Below are 19,360 nucleotides of genomic sequence, written 5' to 3'. Positions count from 1 at the left end.
TCAAACTGAGTAGCGTATCACTGAGAAACGTCCTGCTGAAGTCGTTCTTGTGATGGAGGTTCGGGTTGAATTACTAATTCTTCCAATGCATCATCATCGACCTGCTCTCTGATTGATATGGTAAAATCAACGCCATTTTTACTGTCTTTACAGTGTGTACAATTGCTGAGCTGTAGGAAGCCTCCGGACAGAGCTGTCGTTCAGTTATGATAATGGCCGCGTAGCTTCCGACACGTGCTGTACGCGGTAGACCAATCACAACAGACTGTGCCATCTGGCCAATCAGAGCAGAAAAAGCTTTCCAAAAGGAGGAGTTTAAAAAAGACTGATTCATCCATCGAGTCGTTTGAGAATCATTGAAAAAAACTATTGAAATAATGAATTGGAAAATTATATTAATTAAATGCTTTAAACCAACCTTTATTAGACATTTAATTGCATTCATACTCAGTGTTGTTTACAAATGTTTACAAATTCATTAAACACACACACACACACACAGTGGGTTTCCATGTTTTATAGGGACTTTTAATAGAAATGATGAGTTTTATATTGTACAAACTGTACATTATTTCCCCTAAACCTACCCCTAATCCTTACTAATGTATTTTAACATAGTGTTCTTATTTTTTTGTTTAAAAAAAAGAAGTTTTTGTAAGTTATTCACATTATTTTATTTATTCATTTATTTTTAAGTGGTTATGTTTAGCTTTGGGGATAGGCAAAAAAGGGTCAGGAACTGCATTGTTTTATTATTTTATAATGTTTCCTGGCATGCTCTTATAATGTTAGTATGAGTTTTTCATGAAACATTGTCATAATTTAGAAATAAAAGGCCTTTTTTCCTACGCTGATTTTAGCCCTCTGATTTGAACGCTATGTTTGAAGGGGCGTGTCTGCTGTGAGACTTCAGTATAAACGCCCACTGCTCTGTACATATAATTCTAACATTGAATTATAGAAGTTTATAATGTGTTATGTGTATGCTAGGTCAAAGAGATGTGTTTTTAGTCTAGCTTTGAACTGACAGAGTGTGTCTGCTTCCCGGACAATGGTAGGAAGACTGTTCCAAAGTTTTGGTGCTAAATAGGAACAGGATCTACCGCTAGCAGTCGACTTTGATATTCTAGGTATTATCAACTGGCCAGAATTTTGTGATCGCAGTAGACGTGAAGGACTATAATGCGTTAAGAGCTCGCTCAAGTACTGGGGAGCTAAACCATTTAGTGCTTTGTAAGTAATCAGCAATATTTCAAAATTTATGTGATGTTTAAAGGAATACTTCACCGCTGGAAAGATGAATGTGTATTTAAATTGGGTAATTTATGTAGTAGAAATGTGAAATTATTTTAGAAGTTGGTGCCTTCTAGACTGAAGAAAGCCAGAAAATGTATTTTTGGCTCATGTGGATGAAAGATAACAACTCCCAGAATGCACTTGCTTTGTTGCCCTATGAGGCCACTCCCAAGCCATGCCTACCGGTTACAGAGAGCAGTATCGGAAGACATAATACAACTAGGCTACTAGTTGACTCGAAAACTGAAATGACGCCGTTTTATCGTAAGTCGTGAGTTTTATCGCTCGAGTCTGCCCGGGCTCTTCAGACATGTCCAGCCGGGTTTTCGAGATCGCCCAAAATGTCCAGCATTTGGCTATTGCTTTCTACAGTCGGCATTCATTATGTTTACATTATTTGACACTGACACATACGTGCCAGCTTTGCAGGTCATGCATTCTACTTTACATGGATCCCGACCGAGACGATAACACAGGAATTTTCTTGGTAATGCTAAAACGCACATCAACCAATCAACCACTTGTTAAGGATTCAGGTAAACACTACATTCAGATTCACCAATCAGAATGAATACAGTCTGATTGAAACAAAAGGTGTGCATGTAAACATAATGAATGGCGACAGTAGAAAGCAAAATCCGAATCCTGGACATTCTGGGTGATCTCGAAATCACGGCCGGACATGAGGGAAAAAGAGGACGCATGGACGTATACTCAGCTTTCTCCACAGAGCAAGAGCCTGTTAGATGGCTGACACTATCTGTACATTCTGTGAGTGAGATCCCACCCCCTATGGGCGGGTTGAAAACATGCGGAACTAGCTCCTCCTACTGGCTGTAGTCTCTAGCCTCTGGCCAAAAAAGCCTCCGATGACGCAAAATGACAATTTTTGCGTCATCTGAGGTTTTTTTCCAGACAGAAAATACAGAAATCTCTTGTCTCAGGGGGACATGAGGGAGGGAAGCACGGTAATTTGAAAATACTATCGGGTTTCTACTGAAACAAAGCTTAATGCTAAGTGGTGAAGTATCCCTTTAATAGGGAGCCAATACAGTGTTGACAGAACGTCTCGGTAACGTATGTAACTCTCGTTCCCTGAAGGAGGGAACGGAGACGTAGTCGTACGTTACAACTGATTGGGATCGCGCTAGGGAGCTTGTCATCTTCGAGTATTGTAAAAATGAGCCAATGCACATTGGCGTGCAAGATTTGCATCTCACGCTCCGCCCTGCAGCGCGGGTATAAATACGAAGCGGATGCATGCACCAGTTGTTTTGTGCTGAGGAGCCGAGCGGACCCCGGGTCAGCGGTGGTACAGCAACAGTGGCTACGGGTCGTAACGTAAGACTACGTCTCCGTTCCCTCCTTCAGAGAACGAGGGTTACATATGTAACCGAGACGTTCCCTTTCAGTCGCTCACGTTCGACGTAGTTGTATGTTACGACTGATTGGGATCCCAATTAAAACACCACTAGAGCTGCCACCTTCCAGTGCCTAGACAAAAGCATCCTGATCCTCCCGCAGCTTTTTGGGGCGGAGGTAGGACAGGGCTTAGGCCAGGAACTCACTGCTGCAAAAACCCACTCAGTAGACTTGGATAACACTGGGAAAGCGTGCCATTTCGATGGAAGGAGGGACACTACGGAGCCCACAACCAGCCCGCAGAAGGTAAAGTGGAGAATACACATATGGACTGGGCGAATTATCGGGCAGTACAACATATGGAATGTCACTGAGGTGGCTCCAGCCAAACAGGGGGGAGACCCAACCGACAGCGACGGCAGAGCAAACTCTGCCAAGGGAAGACACGGCTCGAACTCAGGGACCATGGAAACCCATGTGGGATCACCGTAGGGATCACAACATATGGACCCAGCCTAGCACAAGTTCCACTAAGCTTACAACTGGTAGGCCTAGCATCGGATGTTATGCCACGTCCAATGCCGAAGAGGTGTGGAGGAACTCACAGGGTTCTAATAAGGAGAACTAAACTGGAGCAAGAATGGCACACGTATCCAGTCCATAGGAGGGGAATGGCGCAGCAAGCCGACACATTGAGCATGCTTACGGTGTTAACTGGCTTCTATGTGAAGAGAGCACACGGGAAGCAATTGGCTCGACACGTAGGCTATAGAATCTAGCAAATGTGTTAGGTGTCGCCCAGCCCGCAGCTCTACATACATCTGTCAGCGAGGCACCCTGCGCCAACACCCAGGAAGTGGCTACACTTTGTGTAGAGTGAGCTCGCTGTCCCGGGAGACAAGGTGCATCTTGGGATTCATACGCCAAGATGATGGCATCCACTATCCAGTGGGCCAACCTCTGGCAGCCTTTCTCTTCTGCTGGCCTCCATAACAGATGAAGAGCTGATCTGAGTTCTGTCCACATATATCTGCAAGGAGCGGACAAAACAGAGAAAAGCCAGGGCTGGGTCTGCCTCCTCTGGGGGCAGCGCTTGCAGGTTCACCACCTGGTCCCGAAAGGGAGTGGTAGGAACCTTGGGCACATTTATCCATTATCCGGCCCAAATTCCAGGCATGATTTGTCAACCTAAAATGCAAGCAGGAGACCTGTCTTTAATGACAGAATTTTTAACTCGACTGACTGCAGAGGCTCAAAGGGAGGTCTCTGAAGTGCAGTCAGCACCAGAGATAAGTCCCAAAAGGGCACGAGGCGGATTCAATCTCCTCGTTGCCTAAGGAATCTGACGATCAAGTTGTGCCTTCCCACAGATTTCCCATCCACTGCATCGTGATGTGCGGCAATAGAGGCAACAAACACTTTGAGGGTGGAGGGAGACAGCCTTCGCTCCAACCCCTCTTGCAGGAAAGAAAGCACGGTCCCGATCGAGCATCTTCGGGGGTCTTCTCAGTGAGAAGAACACCGGTCAACAAACAGGTTCCACTTCAATGCGTAAGCATGCCCTCACAGAAGGGATGGTGTCTACGACTGATTGTGGTAGATCACCTAGAACCTTTGCGTCCCGTCCAGGGACCAGACATGAAGTTTCCAGAGGTCTGGGTGCAGGTGCCATATGGTGCCCCGTCCCTGAGAGAGAGGTCCTCCCTCAGAGGAATGGGCCAGGAAGGTGCTGACGAGAGGAGCATAAGTTCTGGGAATCAAGTCCGGTTGGGCCAATAAAGGGCAACTAGCAAGACCTGATCCTCTTCCTCCCTGACTTTGCACAGTGTCTGTGCAAGAAGGCTCACTGGGGGAAACGCATATTTGCGAATGCCCCAGGGCCAGCTGTGTGCCAGTGCATCCGTGCCGAGGGTTCCCTCGGTCAGGGAGTAAAAACAACTGGCAATGGGACGAGTCCAGAGAGGCAAACAGATCGATCTGTGCGGCTCCGAAGTGGTCCAAATCAGCTTAACCACCTGGGGATGAAATCTCCACTCTCCGGGGGCCACATGCTGTCGTGAGAGCTCGCCGACGGCACGATTGAGCAGGCCGGGGATATGAGTGGCACGAAGTGACCTCAGATGCTTCTGACTCCATAAAAGGAGGTGGCGGGCGAGTTGCGATGGGAGCATAGACCACCTTGATGATTTATGTACGCAACGGTCACAGTGTTGTCCGTATGGACCAGTACATGTGACCAGTACACAGTACGTGTTGCTCTTTCAAGAAATGAAATGCTCTCACCAGTGCCGGAGCACACAAGGGAATGATCGCTGCAACACTGACAGGGATGGTGCAGCCTGTAACAGTGAAGCACTCACTCTCTTCGCCCCCAACCGGCCGTCAGACAAACAAACACAAACAGAAATGTGATAATGTTAAAACAGCAGTTGAGAGCTCAGAAAGCTTGCGACCACCGCTGCACTCGCGCTGTAGAACCACCAGCACCGGGAGAGACTTCCTGAAGAAGCACCGTCACACTCGCTCGTTGTAATACAACACACTCTTCAGAGACATCAACATTAAAAACGATCGGCTCCGAAGCGAAAGACAACTGGTGCGTGCATCTGCTTCCGTATTTATACCCGCACTGCGGGGCGGAGTGTGAGATGCAAATCTCGCACGCCAATGTGCATTGGCTCGGTTTTACAATACTCGAAGATGACAGGCTCCCTAGCGTGCTCCCAATCAGTCGTAACGTATGACTACGTCGAACGTGAGTGACTGAAAGGGAACGGGGCTAATATGGTCATACTTCCTGGTTCTAGTAAGAACTCTAGCTGCTGCATTTTGGACCAGCTGTAGTTTGTTTATTAAGCGTGAGAACGTTTTTTGTCCAATAATTAGAATCTCTGTTTTTTCAGAATTAAGTAGTAGGAAATAACTAATCATCCAGTTTTTTATATTTTTTCTATAGACAAAAGGGACTTTGTTATAACAGGAGTTTTGGCGAGAGTCTAGAACTCAGCCACTGATAAACTTGCGCTATTTGATTGACAGCTCCAGCGATTGTAAAGGGAGCATTTTTTGATCACTTTCTATGTATAATTTAACCACAGATTAAATAACAGATTATTTTATTTATTTTTTTACATCCTATTAAGAGAAACAATGTGAAGTTGACCGTTTAGTAAACTTTAGTCAAGAGGATGTTTTTCCACAGCCAGGAACAGCACAACGTCTGCATAGTATCGCAATCTTGTTATTATCACAATCTTATTGTAAACAACTACTTTAGATCTACTCACTGCTCATCGACTGAACACCAGCGTGCGGGGCCAACGATGTGATTATGTAAAAGTAGTCGTTGTTGTCTTGGTCCAGAGGCAGTCGTATGCAAATGATTGTGCCTTTGTGACGTCACATGCCACATCTGATCCAAACGAAGCTTTTTACAGCTTGTTTATATACTTTTTTTATTGATGACAAGGACGTTTTAAGTTATGGAACTTCCAGGATGTATTAATGATACAAAGACCTCTTATATGCCAAAAGATCAAGGAACATTAGATTTCTCATGTCATGACCCCTTTAATGTATTTGTAAACATTTGAATGAACTCTTAATAATAATGCAATTACTGTCCAATAAAGGTTTAAAGCACTTGATTAATGTAATTTTCCCATTTTCCGTGACCTAATGTAAATAACTATTTTGATAGTGATAACTATTTACAGTTAATATGTTGTTAAAGCATTATTTAACTTGAAGGTGCAGTGTGTAATTTTTAGCGGCATCTAGTGGTGAGGTTTGCGAATTGCAAACAGTCAGTCACTCACGGCCTATCCCTCAAATTGCAAACTCGAAGGAGAAGCTACGGTGGCTGACGTAGGATCGGAAGATGTCGTCGTCTGAGTCAGCAGAGAGTAGCAAGTCAAGCAATGAGGTTTCTTTATATTATATTTTATATTAAATTATATTTACTTAATTATTCAGTAAAACCACATGTTATTGCGATTGTTATTTTTACTTGTTCATCATTGTGTTAGTCTTTTATTCACTGACTTTACCATAGCCTGTTTCCATGCTAGTTAGTATAAGATAAGAGCTATGGATAAGAGCATCAAAGCAGCTGGGTCGGGAACCTTTTTTGACCAAAGAGCCATTTTTTCATTTTTGGATAATGCAAAAGCCTCCAAAAGAGCCACAGTAGAAAAAAAAATTATATATATATATACAGTGAGGAAAATAAGTATTTGAACACCCTGCTATTTTGCAAGTTCTCCCACTTGGAAATCATGGAGGGGTCTGAAATTGTCATCGTAGGTGCATGTCCACTGTGAGAGACATAATCTAAAAAATAAAAAAATCCAGAAATCACAATATATGATTTTTTAACTATTTATTTGTATGATACAGCTGCAAATAAGTATTTGAACACCTGTCTATCAGCTAGAATTCTGACCCTCAAAGACCTGTTAGTCTGCCTTTAAAGTGTCCACCTCCACTCCATTTATTATCCTAAATTAGATGCACCTGTTTGAGGTCGTTAGCTGCATAAAGACACCTGTCCACCCCATACAATCAGTAAGAATCCAACTACTAACATGGCCAAGACCAAAGAGCTGTCCAAAGACACTAGAGACAAAATTGTACACCTCCACAAGGCTGGAAAGGGCTACGGGGAAATTGCCAAGCAACTTGGTGAAAAAAGGTCCACTGTTGGAGCAATCATTAGAAAATGGAAGAAGCTAAACATGACTGTCAATCTCGCTCGGACTGGGGCTCCATGCAAGATCTTACCTCGTGGGGTCTCAATGATCCTAAGAAAGGTGAGAAATCAGCCCAGAACTACACGGGAGGAGCTGGTCTATGACCTGAAAAGAGCTGGGACCACTGTTTCCAAGGTTACTGTTGGTAATACACTAAGACATCATGGTTTGAAATCATGCATGGCACGGAAGGTTCCCCTGCTTAAACCAGCACATGTCAAGGCCCGTCTTAAGTTTGCCAATGACCATTTGGATGATCCAGAGGAGTCATGGGAGAAAGTCATGTGGTCAGATGAGACCAAAATAGAACTTTTTGGTCATAATTCCACTAAACGTGTTTGGAGGAAGAAGAATGATGAGTACCATCCCAAGAACACCATCCCTACTGTGAAGCATGGGGGTGGTAGCATCATGCTTTGGGGGTGTTTTTCTGCACATGGGACAGGGCGACTGCACTGTATTAAGGAGAGGATGACCGGGGCCATGTATTGCGAGATTTTGGGGAACAACCTCCTTCCCTCAGTTAGAGCATTGAAGATGCTCTAATCTGACAAAATGTAAAATGTGTATCTAGAATGCAATGTAAGTCGCTTTGGATAAAAGCATCTGCCAAATGCATAAATGTAATGTAAATGTAAAGATGGGTCGAGACTGGGTCTTCCAACATGACAATGACCCGAAGCACACAGCCAGGATAACCAAGGAGTGGCTCTGTAAGAAGCATATCAAGGTTCTGGCGTGGCCTAGCCAGTCTCCAGACCTAAACCCAATAGAGAATCTTTGGAGGGAGCTCAAACTCCGTGTTTCTCAGCGACAGCCCAGAAACCTGACTGATCTAGAGAAGATCTGTGTGGAGGAGTGGGCCAAAATCCCTCCTGCAGTGTGTGCAAACCTGGTGAAAAACTACAGGAAACGTTTGACCTCTGTAATTGCAAACAAAGGCTACTGTACCAAATATTAACATTGATTTTCTCAGGTGTTCAAATACTTATTTGCAGCTGTATCATACAAATAAATAGTTAAAAAATCATACATTGTGATTTCTGGATTTTTTTTTTTTTAGATTATGTCTCTCACAGTGGACATGCACCTACGATGACAATTTCAGACCCCTCCATGATTTCCAAGTGGGAGAACTTGCAAAATAGCAGGGTGTTCAAATACTTATTTTCCTCACTGTATATATATATAAATAATTAATTATATAATTATTAGGTCCATAGCAAACAATAAATAAGTTTCAATATGGAATTAATTGTGCAGGGCTTTCACTGTGAGGTTGAGTTACCAAGTGATCAGCATAAATCCTCTTTTATATGCGTGTGTGTGTGTGAGAGAGAGAGAGTGAATGCACACAGTACTATCTGCTGTGTTTACTTGAATACTTGGCATTTTGATATATTTCTGTGTTTATTTGGCCGTTTAGGCGCGCAACCGAAGACAAAGGCTACTATGCTTGTCCGTGCTGCTCTCGGAGCGCGCACACAGCATCCTGTCAGTAGAATTCAGTTCTCTTTCGTGACTTATCACGCTTTTAATATTTATTTTCAATATAAAGCACATCCTGTTCTTTTCTTTCTCATTCATTCATGTTTTGTTATTAATAACTTTAAACAGAATCGTCAACTGAAATCTGTGCGGATTATCAAAAATACGACACATTTATTGGACATAAAGTATGGGGCGCCGTTTGTAAAGTGGCTCACGCTGAAAATAACAGCAACATTTTGTCACATTTAGCTTCAAACAATGTTTAAAAAACTGGTATGAATTTTTGACGGTCACTTTTTACCACATTTACAACAATATTTGTCAACTTAGAGATATTTTAAATAGTTAAATCTAAATATTAAATGTTACACCTAAATGTTAAATGTTACACCTAAATGCTAAATCTAAATGTTAAATCTAAATCTAAATGTTAAATCTAAATGTTAAATCTAAATCTAAATCTAAATGTTAAATCTAAATATTAAATCTAAATCTAAATGTTAAATCTAAATGTTAAATCTAAATATTAAATCTAAATCTAAATGTTAAATCTAAATGTTAAATCTAAATGTTAAATCTAAATCTAAATCTAAATGTTGAATCTAAATCTAAATGTTAAATCTAAATCTAAATGTTGAATCTAAATGTTTCGAGTGAAACTAAATATTTAACTAATATGCAAATTCAAAATGCCAGTAACCGGAAGTGCCAAAATAAAAGCTTGAGGAGGTCAGTGTGTGTTTATAGTGGTTTATAGCATGGTTTATAGTGTCAAATAACGAATAAAAAACATCTCATCCGAGGAAATGGACTTTTGGACATGGATTATCGTGATAATAACTACCTAAAATAATAAACACGTTTGGAGAAACTGTATTTGAAGAGTAGGCTAGTGTCACTTTTATGAAAAGTGCGGGACTTATGACCTGTAGCCATAATAGCCACGAGGGGGCTCACTTTGACTGAATATCATGTCATCACTCTGTCATCACTCTCATCACGAAACTCTACAGTTTCTCCAAACCTGTTTATTATTTTAGGTAGTTATTATCATTATATTATAGTTATTATTATGAGATGGTTTTTATTCGTTATTTGACACTATAAACCATGCTATAAACACACACGGACCTCCTCAAGCTTTTATTTTGGCACTTCCGGTTACCGGCATTTGGAATTTGCATATTAGTTAAATATTTAGTTTCACCCGAAACATTTAGATTCAACATTTAGATTTAGATTTAACATTTAGATTTAACATTTAGATTTAACATTTAGATTTAGATTTAGCATTTAGATTTAACATTTAGGTGTAGCATTTAATATTTAGATTTAACTATTTAAAATATTTCTAAGTTGACAAGTATTGTTGTAAATGTGGTAAAAAGTGACCGTCAAAAATTCATACCAGTTTTTTAAACATTGTTTGAAGCTAAATGTGACAAAATGTTGCTGTTATTTTCAGCGTGAGCCGCTTTACAAACGGCGCCCCATAATAAAGGGTCTCTGAGGCAAAAGTGAAAGTACCAGCGGGTGAAATGTCTCTTTGTGCAGCAAAGCACCCGTTTCAATAAAATGATATATTAAAGTTATATATATTATAAAGCCTACTTTTACATTTTCGCTGCTGTTCTAGAATGGTTTTCGCCAGCTTGAATCCCAGTGCAGGAGCTGTAGGTTACCACAGAAACGTAAGTGGTTAGTTGATTGCTGTGGTGACTCGTGACACTCGTGAACAGCACTGAACACACACTTTTGCTGGTACAACTTTAATATTATTATTATCATAAACTTTTCATTAACTTCAGTAGGCTGTACTACAACAAGGGAATTGTAATTGGCTGCTTTGTCTGCAGAGAGCCGATCTCTGTTGATGTGTTTCAATTGTTTCATCGATGGTTTGTTGGTAAAGGGTGAGAGACCTCGCGAGCCACATGATTTTTGCCAAAGAGCCAGATGTGGCTTGCGAGCCATAGGTTCCCGACCACTGCAACGTTACGATGTCCGAGGAGTCGTTCAGACAGCATGTTTTTTTCCACGTTTGCAGAGTCAGGGGCAACCTGAGTATTCTGCTGCGTCTTTTTCTGCTGCTTCTCATTCAAGTTAGTGACGAAACGCGCTCTGTAGCGCTGTTTGTTCGCTGTCGGCTACAGTAGAAACATGACGTCACGATATGTCGACCTTCATAGAAGGGGGTGCCCGCGGTTATGTAGATATAAATGACTCATTCTAAGGTAATAAAAACATAACGGTCCATTAAGTAAGGTCTTTATACACCACTGAAAACATAGTTATGGATCTTATATTGCATTTCTGTCAATAGATCATCAGAAATATCACACATTGCACCATTAACATATGAGCTAATTAAACAATAACACTGTTAATTACAGAGACAATAAATGAAGAACTCGCTATTTGTAGTCTATTATTGTATTAACTACAGTTCATAAACTATTAATGAACTATTTGTAAATTATTTGTAAACACTTTACTACACTATATTTATTGTAAAAAAAAAATCCTCAACAAAAACAATTCAACAATGCTTACCTTGGTTTCCTGAATCCTGATTTATCATTAAATCCAATAGGTTGTTTACGAGAACAGTTGCTCTTCATAGAGACACCGCTGACAGTACTCCCCTCTTCTTTCTTCTCATATAGATTCATTTTGGGTGTAGTCCTGACTCTGTATGTTACTGTAATTATTATACTTGGGTAAAATCACATCTAAATAAAAAGGAAAGGAAACAAATAAGGAAAATGAGCCATGGTGGTTCAAAATGAGCCATTCTTACCCTGTGGTTTTTCCCTCTTAACTTTGTATGCTTGGGCTGCAGCCTATTGGGATGCATGTGTACAGAGTTTGCATTTCAGCTCATCAGGTTCTTTCCCTATCCCATTCTCACTAATCCTTTGGTATTCATATCCAGTTGGGAGAAATATTTACTTTTTTTTGGTAAATATTGGTAACATTTCTTAGACATCACTGCTTTGGCTTCTGGGGCCCAATATTGACTATTTTGAGTGTACTACTGTAGTACTACTGCTGCTAGGCCTGTCACGATAACAATTTTTGCTGGACGATAAATTGTCCAAGAAATTATTGCGATAAACGATAATATTGTCGTTCGAGACCATTTTCATCTAATAAAATGATAATGGCATAATAATGCAGGTACACCTTTTCAAAGATCTATAAACTTTTATTTCTTAAGAATATTAAACATTGAAAACGGAAAAACATTTTAAATATCCACAAAAAATTAACAAAACAACCAAAAACAATAAAAGCAATGGACTCTCAGTGTCTGTTAACAAAAAAATTCACTTGAATAAATACCAAAAACAATAAATAAAATGGATGTAAACAAAATTGCACTTCAAAAAAATATTAAACATTAGGCTCAGGGACTTCCGGTTATGGCGTCGAGCTGAACGGCAGCACTTCTCTCCGCTCCGTCGCTGAACTCCAGATAATTGCTGCAAAACCGCCTAACTGCTATTCTATAACCACTTAAAGTTAACCTAATGCCATTATAAGTTTAACATGCCCAGGAGATCATCAAAATCAAAGAACAAGCAAAAGCTGGCGAGGACAGTGTCTCAGAACCCGAACACAGTGAAGGAGACGCCATGTCGTTGGACACGGACAGCGCGCAGGTGAACGACGTAACCAGCGCCGATATTATGCAAGCCATTAAATCCCTCAAACATGACTTTCATACAGAAATTAGTGGTGTGTTAACGGCTGTCAAGGATGTTCAGGCGAACATACATGAATGCAACGGGCGCATCACGCAGGCTGAAGAACGGGTTTCCGCGGCGGAGGATTCAATTAGTGGCCTGCAAACAAAAGTCAGTGCGCTGGAAGGAAAGGTGCCGCAATAACATGAGAATCGTGGGCATACCAGAGAAGGAAGAGGGGACAGATTCTTGCGCCTTTATGGAAAAATGGTTTACCGAAAATCTAAGTGTGCAGCCGCCGGTGATATTGGAGAGGGCTCACCGTATTACCGGACCGGCGCGCGTCACCGCCTCCTCCCCGCGAACCTTCATTGTGAAGTTTCTAAACTATCGAGATAAGGAGCGCGTATGGAGAGCATCAAGAGCAAAAGGCCAGTATATATATATATATTTTTTTATTTTTTTTACTTGCTGTTTTTTTTTTTTTTTTTTTTTTTTTTTCATATCAGCTTAAGAACTTTAAGGGCTAACATTTCTACAATTACACTCCGGACGGTATCTGGGGCATAGATTAATTGCACTGTGAAATAACAGAACTGCAAAAAATTAAGCTTGCCTTCGGTGAGGAGAGACCCATGGTTTCTATCTTGTGGGATGACTATGGGTATAAAGGAAATGGCGCTAAAGCAGGGGTCACCAACACGGTGCCCGCGGGCACCAGGTCGCCCCCAAGGACCACATGAGTCGCCCGCAGGCCTGTTCTAAAAATAGCACTTGGGAGCTGCGTCTGAAATAAAATTTTATTCTGTTGCTATTTTTTTTTTTTATCACACTTGCATTTATATATATTTAAAAAGGACAATATCTTAAAAATATGTTCATTATACATGAGTTTAGATAAGTTTAGGTGAACTCTGACCTACTCTAGTTCAAAAGTTTTTTGCGTGAGACAAAACCAGTGCTGAGCACTGAGTGCTCGTGGAGAGTAAGCTAGAGGGCGCGGGCGCGACGAAGATGGTAGCTGAAAAACATGGCAGAAAAAAGGAAGAAAACTTATCACTTTCACAACGAATGGGAGGAGGAATTCTTTTTTACGACTGTGAAAGAAACCTGCGTGTGTCTCATTTGCGGGGCGACTGTGGCGACGGCAAAGCGGCACAATGTGGAGAGACACTTCACTACGTGTCACAAAAGCTACCATGCTAACTACCCACCGGGAAGTGCACTACGGACAGAAAAAGCCCGTGAGCTAAAGGCAGCTTTGGGTAAGCAACAGTCTTTTTTCACGAGGCCGGTGAAAAAGTCACAAAAAGCAACCGAAGCCTCGTTTAGAGCTACACATTTTCTGATCAAGAAGAAAAAGGCATTTTCAGACGGAGAAGTTTTCAAAGAAGCAATGATGATAATTGCTAACACTGTACTTAAAGACGAGAAAAATGGAACCGATCTAATCTCCACTCTCTCTGACGTCCAACTGGGTGCATCTACGATGGCTAGACGAGTGTCAGATATGTCTGGTAATTTGGCCGATCAGCTGGACCGGGATCTGGCAGCGTGCAGCTGGTTTAGCATCCAGTGCGACGAGTCCGTGGACAGCAGCAGTACAGCGCAGCTGTTAGTTTTTATCCGGATGGTGTTTGAAGATTTCTCCACAAGAGAAGAACTGCTAACACTACTGCCATTAAAGACAACTACGAGGGGAGTTGACATTTATAACACAGTGAAGGAGTTTTTCGTGCAGAAAAAGGTACCATTGGAAAAACTGGTAGCGGTGACTACAGACGGGGCTCCTGCTATGATCGGCCGACATGCAGGTTTCATCGCTCACTGTAAAAGTGACCCAGACTTCTCAAATTTTTTGCATTATCACTGCATCATTCACCAGCAGGCGTTATGTGCAAAAGTGATCGGCTTTGGACACGTGATGACTCCCGTTGTAAAAATCATAAACGACATTCGCTCCAAAGCAAAACAACACAGGATCTTCAAGGTGTTATTGGAGGAGATGTCAGCTGAATATGGTGACCTGCTTCTACACACAGAAATCCGATGGCTCAGCAGAGGACGAGTTTTACTTCGTTTTTTGTCACTTTTGGGTGAAATAAAAGAGTTCAAGCAGTCCAAAGGCGAAGACGTCTCACTGCTTGAGGACACAGAGTGGACACTTGACCTTGCATTTTTGACGGACATTACTGGGAAGCTAAACGACTTGAACTGCCAGCTGCAAGGCAAAGGTAAGACTGTTGTTGATATGATAAGTGCTTTAAATGCATTTAAAGCCAAGATGAACGTTTTTTCTGTGGATTTACAGAGAAAAAAGGTGCTGCACTTTCCCTCTGTGCAGTCGGTGCTGAAAGACAATGCTTCCGCATCTGAGACATTTGACAAAGTTGCAGAAAAGTACTGTGAAGTCATAAACAGACTTGGGCTAGAGTTTGAGAATAGGTTTTGTGACCTTCATCAGCTTGAGCCATGTGTGTCGTTCATTTCCAATCCTTTCATGAATGTGGACACAACATGGTTTGCTGAGCAACTAAGTGCAACGTTCAACTTGGATGCTGGACAGGTGGAGATTGAAATCATAACACTGCAAAATGACCTCCACCTCAAAGCCTACCAGGCTGCCCCAAACTTTTGGTCCCTTGTTGACACCGAGAAGTACAGTGGAGTATGCACAGCAGCTATGAAGGTTGCTAGCCTGTTTGGTTCAACCTATCTCTGTGAATCAGCGTTTTCTGACATGAACTTCATCAAGAACAAACACAGAACACGCCTCACTGATGCACATCTGAAAGACTCACTCACAGTTGCAGTGTCAAGTTACACACCAGATTACAATACACTGGTGAACAGCATGCAATGCCAGTCTTCCCACTAAAAAAGAAACAGATACCAGATGTTGTCAGTGGCAACATGGCAGTGCCATGGCGAAGTTTAAAATAAGGAAGAATTGTGTTCAATTTAAAAGTGTGTTAAAAAATGCTGATTTGGTCCGTAGTTCAAAATGTGACAATTTATTTAAAAATATGTAAGTTGATTTTTCTAACATTAATAATTGATAACTTTTTGAAACAACATAGTTCATGATTTGTTACAAGGGTTTGTCAGTGGCTAGTGAAAATGGGACATTTTTCCCTTTTAAAATATTGAAGAATTGTGTTCAATTTAAAAAGTGTTTTAAAAAATGCCACAGATTTGGTCATTAGTTCAAAATGTGACAAGATTTATTTAAAAATATGTAAGTTGGTTTTTCTAACATTACATAATTGATAACTTTTTGAAACAACATAGTTCATGATTTGTTAAAAGGGTTTGTCAGTGGCTAGTGAAAATGGGACATTTTTCCTATGAAATGTAGTGATGTAAGTGATCATCTAAAAATGTAACAATTACTGATATTAAAGTGCTGAATATTGATATCTGTTTCCCTCCTTATTGTTATTGTTGCTAATTATTGTGAGAAATCATTTACGTAATTAGTGTCTTCATAGATGATTATTATTAATAATGTATAACTAAAGGCAAACTGAGCAAATTTGTTATTTCAGAAGAGCGTATCAAACTGGTAGCCCTTCGTATGACTCAGTACCCATGAAGTAGCTCTCAGTTTCAAAAAGGTTGGTGACCCCTGCGCTAAAGTATCTTCAGTGGCGGATAAAGAATAACTTTTATTTTTGTAAAAAAAAAAAAAAAAACTTTTTATTTTTTATTTTTTTAAATGCTGACGAGTGGGAGACATAAACGCAGGACATCTGTGATGGTTGGTGGGGACACAGATTTACTGCGGGACTGCAATAACGAACTTGCAGTCAAGGCCCAGACTCCCTTATGGAGGCTCTGGATAATCCTTCACTTCCTTGCAATTTTTTTTTTTTCCATGGTCGACTCAAGTGCCTTATATTGATTTGTTAATGTTACTGCAAGGAAGACCCATATATGTTTATGGGTGAACAAATTGGAAGTCTGGATGCAGAATGTTATTATGTATATAGTTACAGTGTTCGTGTTAATGTTTTATTTTATAACATGGGATATGTATAACAATGAGCCCCAAGATCATATAGAACTGCAATGTGTGATAAATGGTTTGCATACGTAAACGTTAATGGACAGCATAAGAGTAATTAGCTATAATGTTAAGGGCTTACATAACCCCATAAAAAGGAAAAAAATTATCAATGAGCTTAAACATCTTAAGTGCACTATAGCCTTTATACAAGAAAGCCACCTATCAGACTCTGAACATATGAAACTTAAAAGGTCATGGGCCAGCCAAGTGTATTTTTCATCTCATGGTTCAGGGAGAAGATGTGGGGTGGCAATTTTGTTGCACAGTTCGCTGCAGTTTTGTTTACATTCAGAAATTACAGATAAAGAAGGGAGATTTATTTTGGTAAATGGGTCCATATGTGGTGTGACTGTCTCTATGCTGAATATCTATGCTCCAAATGAAAGCAATCCTAATTTTTTAAAGAAAATTAGTGAAATGATTATAGAAAAAGCTAAATGAATCATTTTGATTGGAGGTGATTTTAACTGCATTTTGTCAAATAGGATGGATAAAAACCCACCATCATTTGCTACGCCTTCAGGGGCAAGTAGGATTCTAAAGCAAATGATGGAGGACTTCGGTCTGATCGACGCATGGAGACATATAAGCAGAGTTATAAAACGGTTATTACAACTCTAGTACACCCGGACCAGACAGGCTTTATTACTGGTCGCCAGCTGTCTGATAATATTCGTCGGTTACTGAATGTAATGTCTTATGCCAAATCGAAACCAATGCCATGTATGGCACTGGCTCTGGACGCAGAAAAAGCATTCGACCATGTCTCCTGGCCTTTCCTTTTTAGAGTTTTGAGAAAATACGGTCTAGGTCCTGGCTTTGTTAAATGGGTCCAACTGTTGTGCTCATCTCCAAAAGCGTCAGTAAGGGTAAATGGGTGTTTCTCACAAAAATTTCTGTTGGGGAGGGGTTGCAGGCAAGGGGACCCTCTCTCGCCTCTCCTTTTTGCCCTTAGTATAGAACCCCTTGCACAATTAATACGAGATAGCACAGATATTAGTGGTATAGAGGTGCACGGAGAGGAACACAGGTTGTCACTATACGCAGACAATGTAATTGTGTATATCTCAGATCCCACAAAGTCTGTCCCAAATTTAATCAAATGTATTGAGACCTTTGGATTTTACTCAGGTTACAAAATAAATGTGACTAAGACAGAAGCACTCCCCATGAACAATTTGGTTACCCCGCAGATTAAATCTGCTTTCTCATTTAGATGGCCCAGGGAGGGTGTTAGATATTTGGGAATAAATATACCCCCTGACCTTAGTTTATATCAAAGTAACTATATTAAATTAATAGATAAAATTGCTCAGCATAGAAAAAAGTTACAGTCCTGATATGCCTTTGTCAGTGATCCCCCTTAATGGGATTAAATCCACCAGAGATCTTTTGGGAGAATGGTCAAACACAACATGTGTCGCTTGGAAGGAAATACAAAAAATGTTTAAGTTAACAGGAGATCTCTCCGTTTTGAGTTCAATTATTTACATTAGAAATTTTCTTCCATTGAGTCTTGATATAAGATTCAAAAACTGGAAACTTTTGAACCTTCATTATGTACACCAATTATTTAGTAATAACATCTTCAAATCATTCGATCAACTGAGAACAGATTTTTTCAGGTATCTACAATTAAGGAGTTTCATACTGAAGCACCCAAACTAGAATAGATTAATAGAGCCCTCCCTTATAGAACAGTATTTATTAAAAATTCAGGGTGGAGAACGTATGAGGAAACCAATAACCAATGTTTATAAAATCCTTGCTTCAATGACAAAAGATAACTCATTTTATGTGAAAGACAAGTGGATGAGGGAGCTACGGCTCGAAATAAGTGAAGAAGTTTGGTTAGAGATATGTACTCAGGCTCACAAAGTCACGAACGCCAATTTGTGGAAGGAATTTCAATGGAAAATAAATAACAATTTTCAAAACACCACAAGTTGTGGCTAAAATGAATCCGAATCAATCAAGTCAATGTTGGAGGGGGTGTGGAGAGACAATGGCTACTCACTCACATATTTTTGGCAATGCCCATTGTTGGATAACTTTTGGAAATCCATCTTTACATAATTAATAAAGTATTGAATGTTGAACTGATAAGAGATCCTCTGGTAGCAATTCTAGGGGTGAAACCGATACAGATACACAGTAGGAAAAATATGTATTTATTACAAATATTACTGATAGCAGCAAAGAAAGCAATTACAATAAAGTGGCTTAAAAATGAGTCGCCAAACCAAGCTGAATGGCTAACAATTTTGAGAAATATTTACACTATGGAAAAAATCACATATTCACTGAGATTACAGAGGGAACTTTTGATTGAAAGATGGGCACCATTATTGACGGTGATGGAAGATCATTAGAACTAACCCAGGTTATATTTGCCAGGGGAATTTGTATACAACCCATGTTTAGTTTTAAGTTGTTGTTTGTTTTGTTCATATTGTTTACTTTAAATGATGTTCATTATTTTGTATTTCTTCTTTTTCTTGTTATTGGAAATATTTTTCTGGGGAATTGATTATATATGTAAGAATACGTGAATGTTATGATCCCCTGTAAAATAAATTGTTTCTGTGTGGAAGTAATTGCTGTAAAAGGAGATCTGAAGAATATTCAAAATAAAAAATAAGTAACAAAAAAAAAAATTAGGCTCAGACATAAATAGTGATACATTCCAAAATAGGCAAAAC

The 19,360-nt window shown here is 40.2% G+C and overlaps 1 protein-coding gene across 1 annotated transcript; it reads left to right on the top strand.

The window, feature by feature from the left end:
* Positions 1-13,619: 13,619 nt before the first annotated feature.
* On the top strand, positions 13,620-15,467 carry LOC311073725 (general transcription factor II-I repeat domain-containing protein 2-like; the record flags this gene model as incomplete). Its single annotated transcript, XM_084099665.1, has 1 exon — positions 13,620-15,467. One exon carries the CDS (start codon positions 13,620-13,622, stop codon positions 15,465-15,467), a length of 1,848 nt encoding a protein of 615 aa, XP_083955791.1.
* Between the last annotated feature and the right edge of the window lie 3,893 nt (positions 15,468-19,360).

The sequence above is a fragment of the Abramis brama genome, assembly GCF_963993115.1.
Source record: "Abramis brama genome assembly, chromosome: 22".
Taxonomy (NCBI): domain Eukaryota; kingdom Metazoa; phylum Chordata; class Actinopteri; order Cypriniformes; family Leuciscidae; genus Abramis; species Abramis brama.
This window is presented reverse-complemented; position numbering and strand designations above follow the sequence as displayed.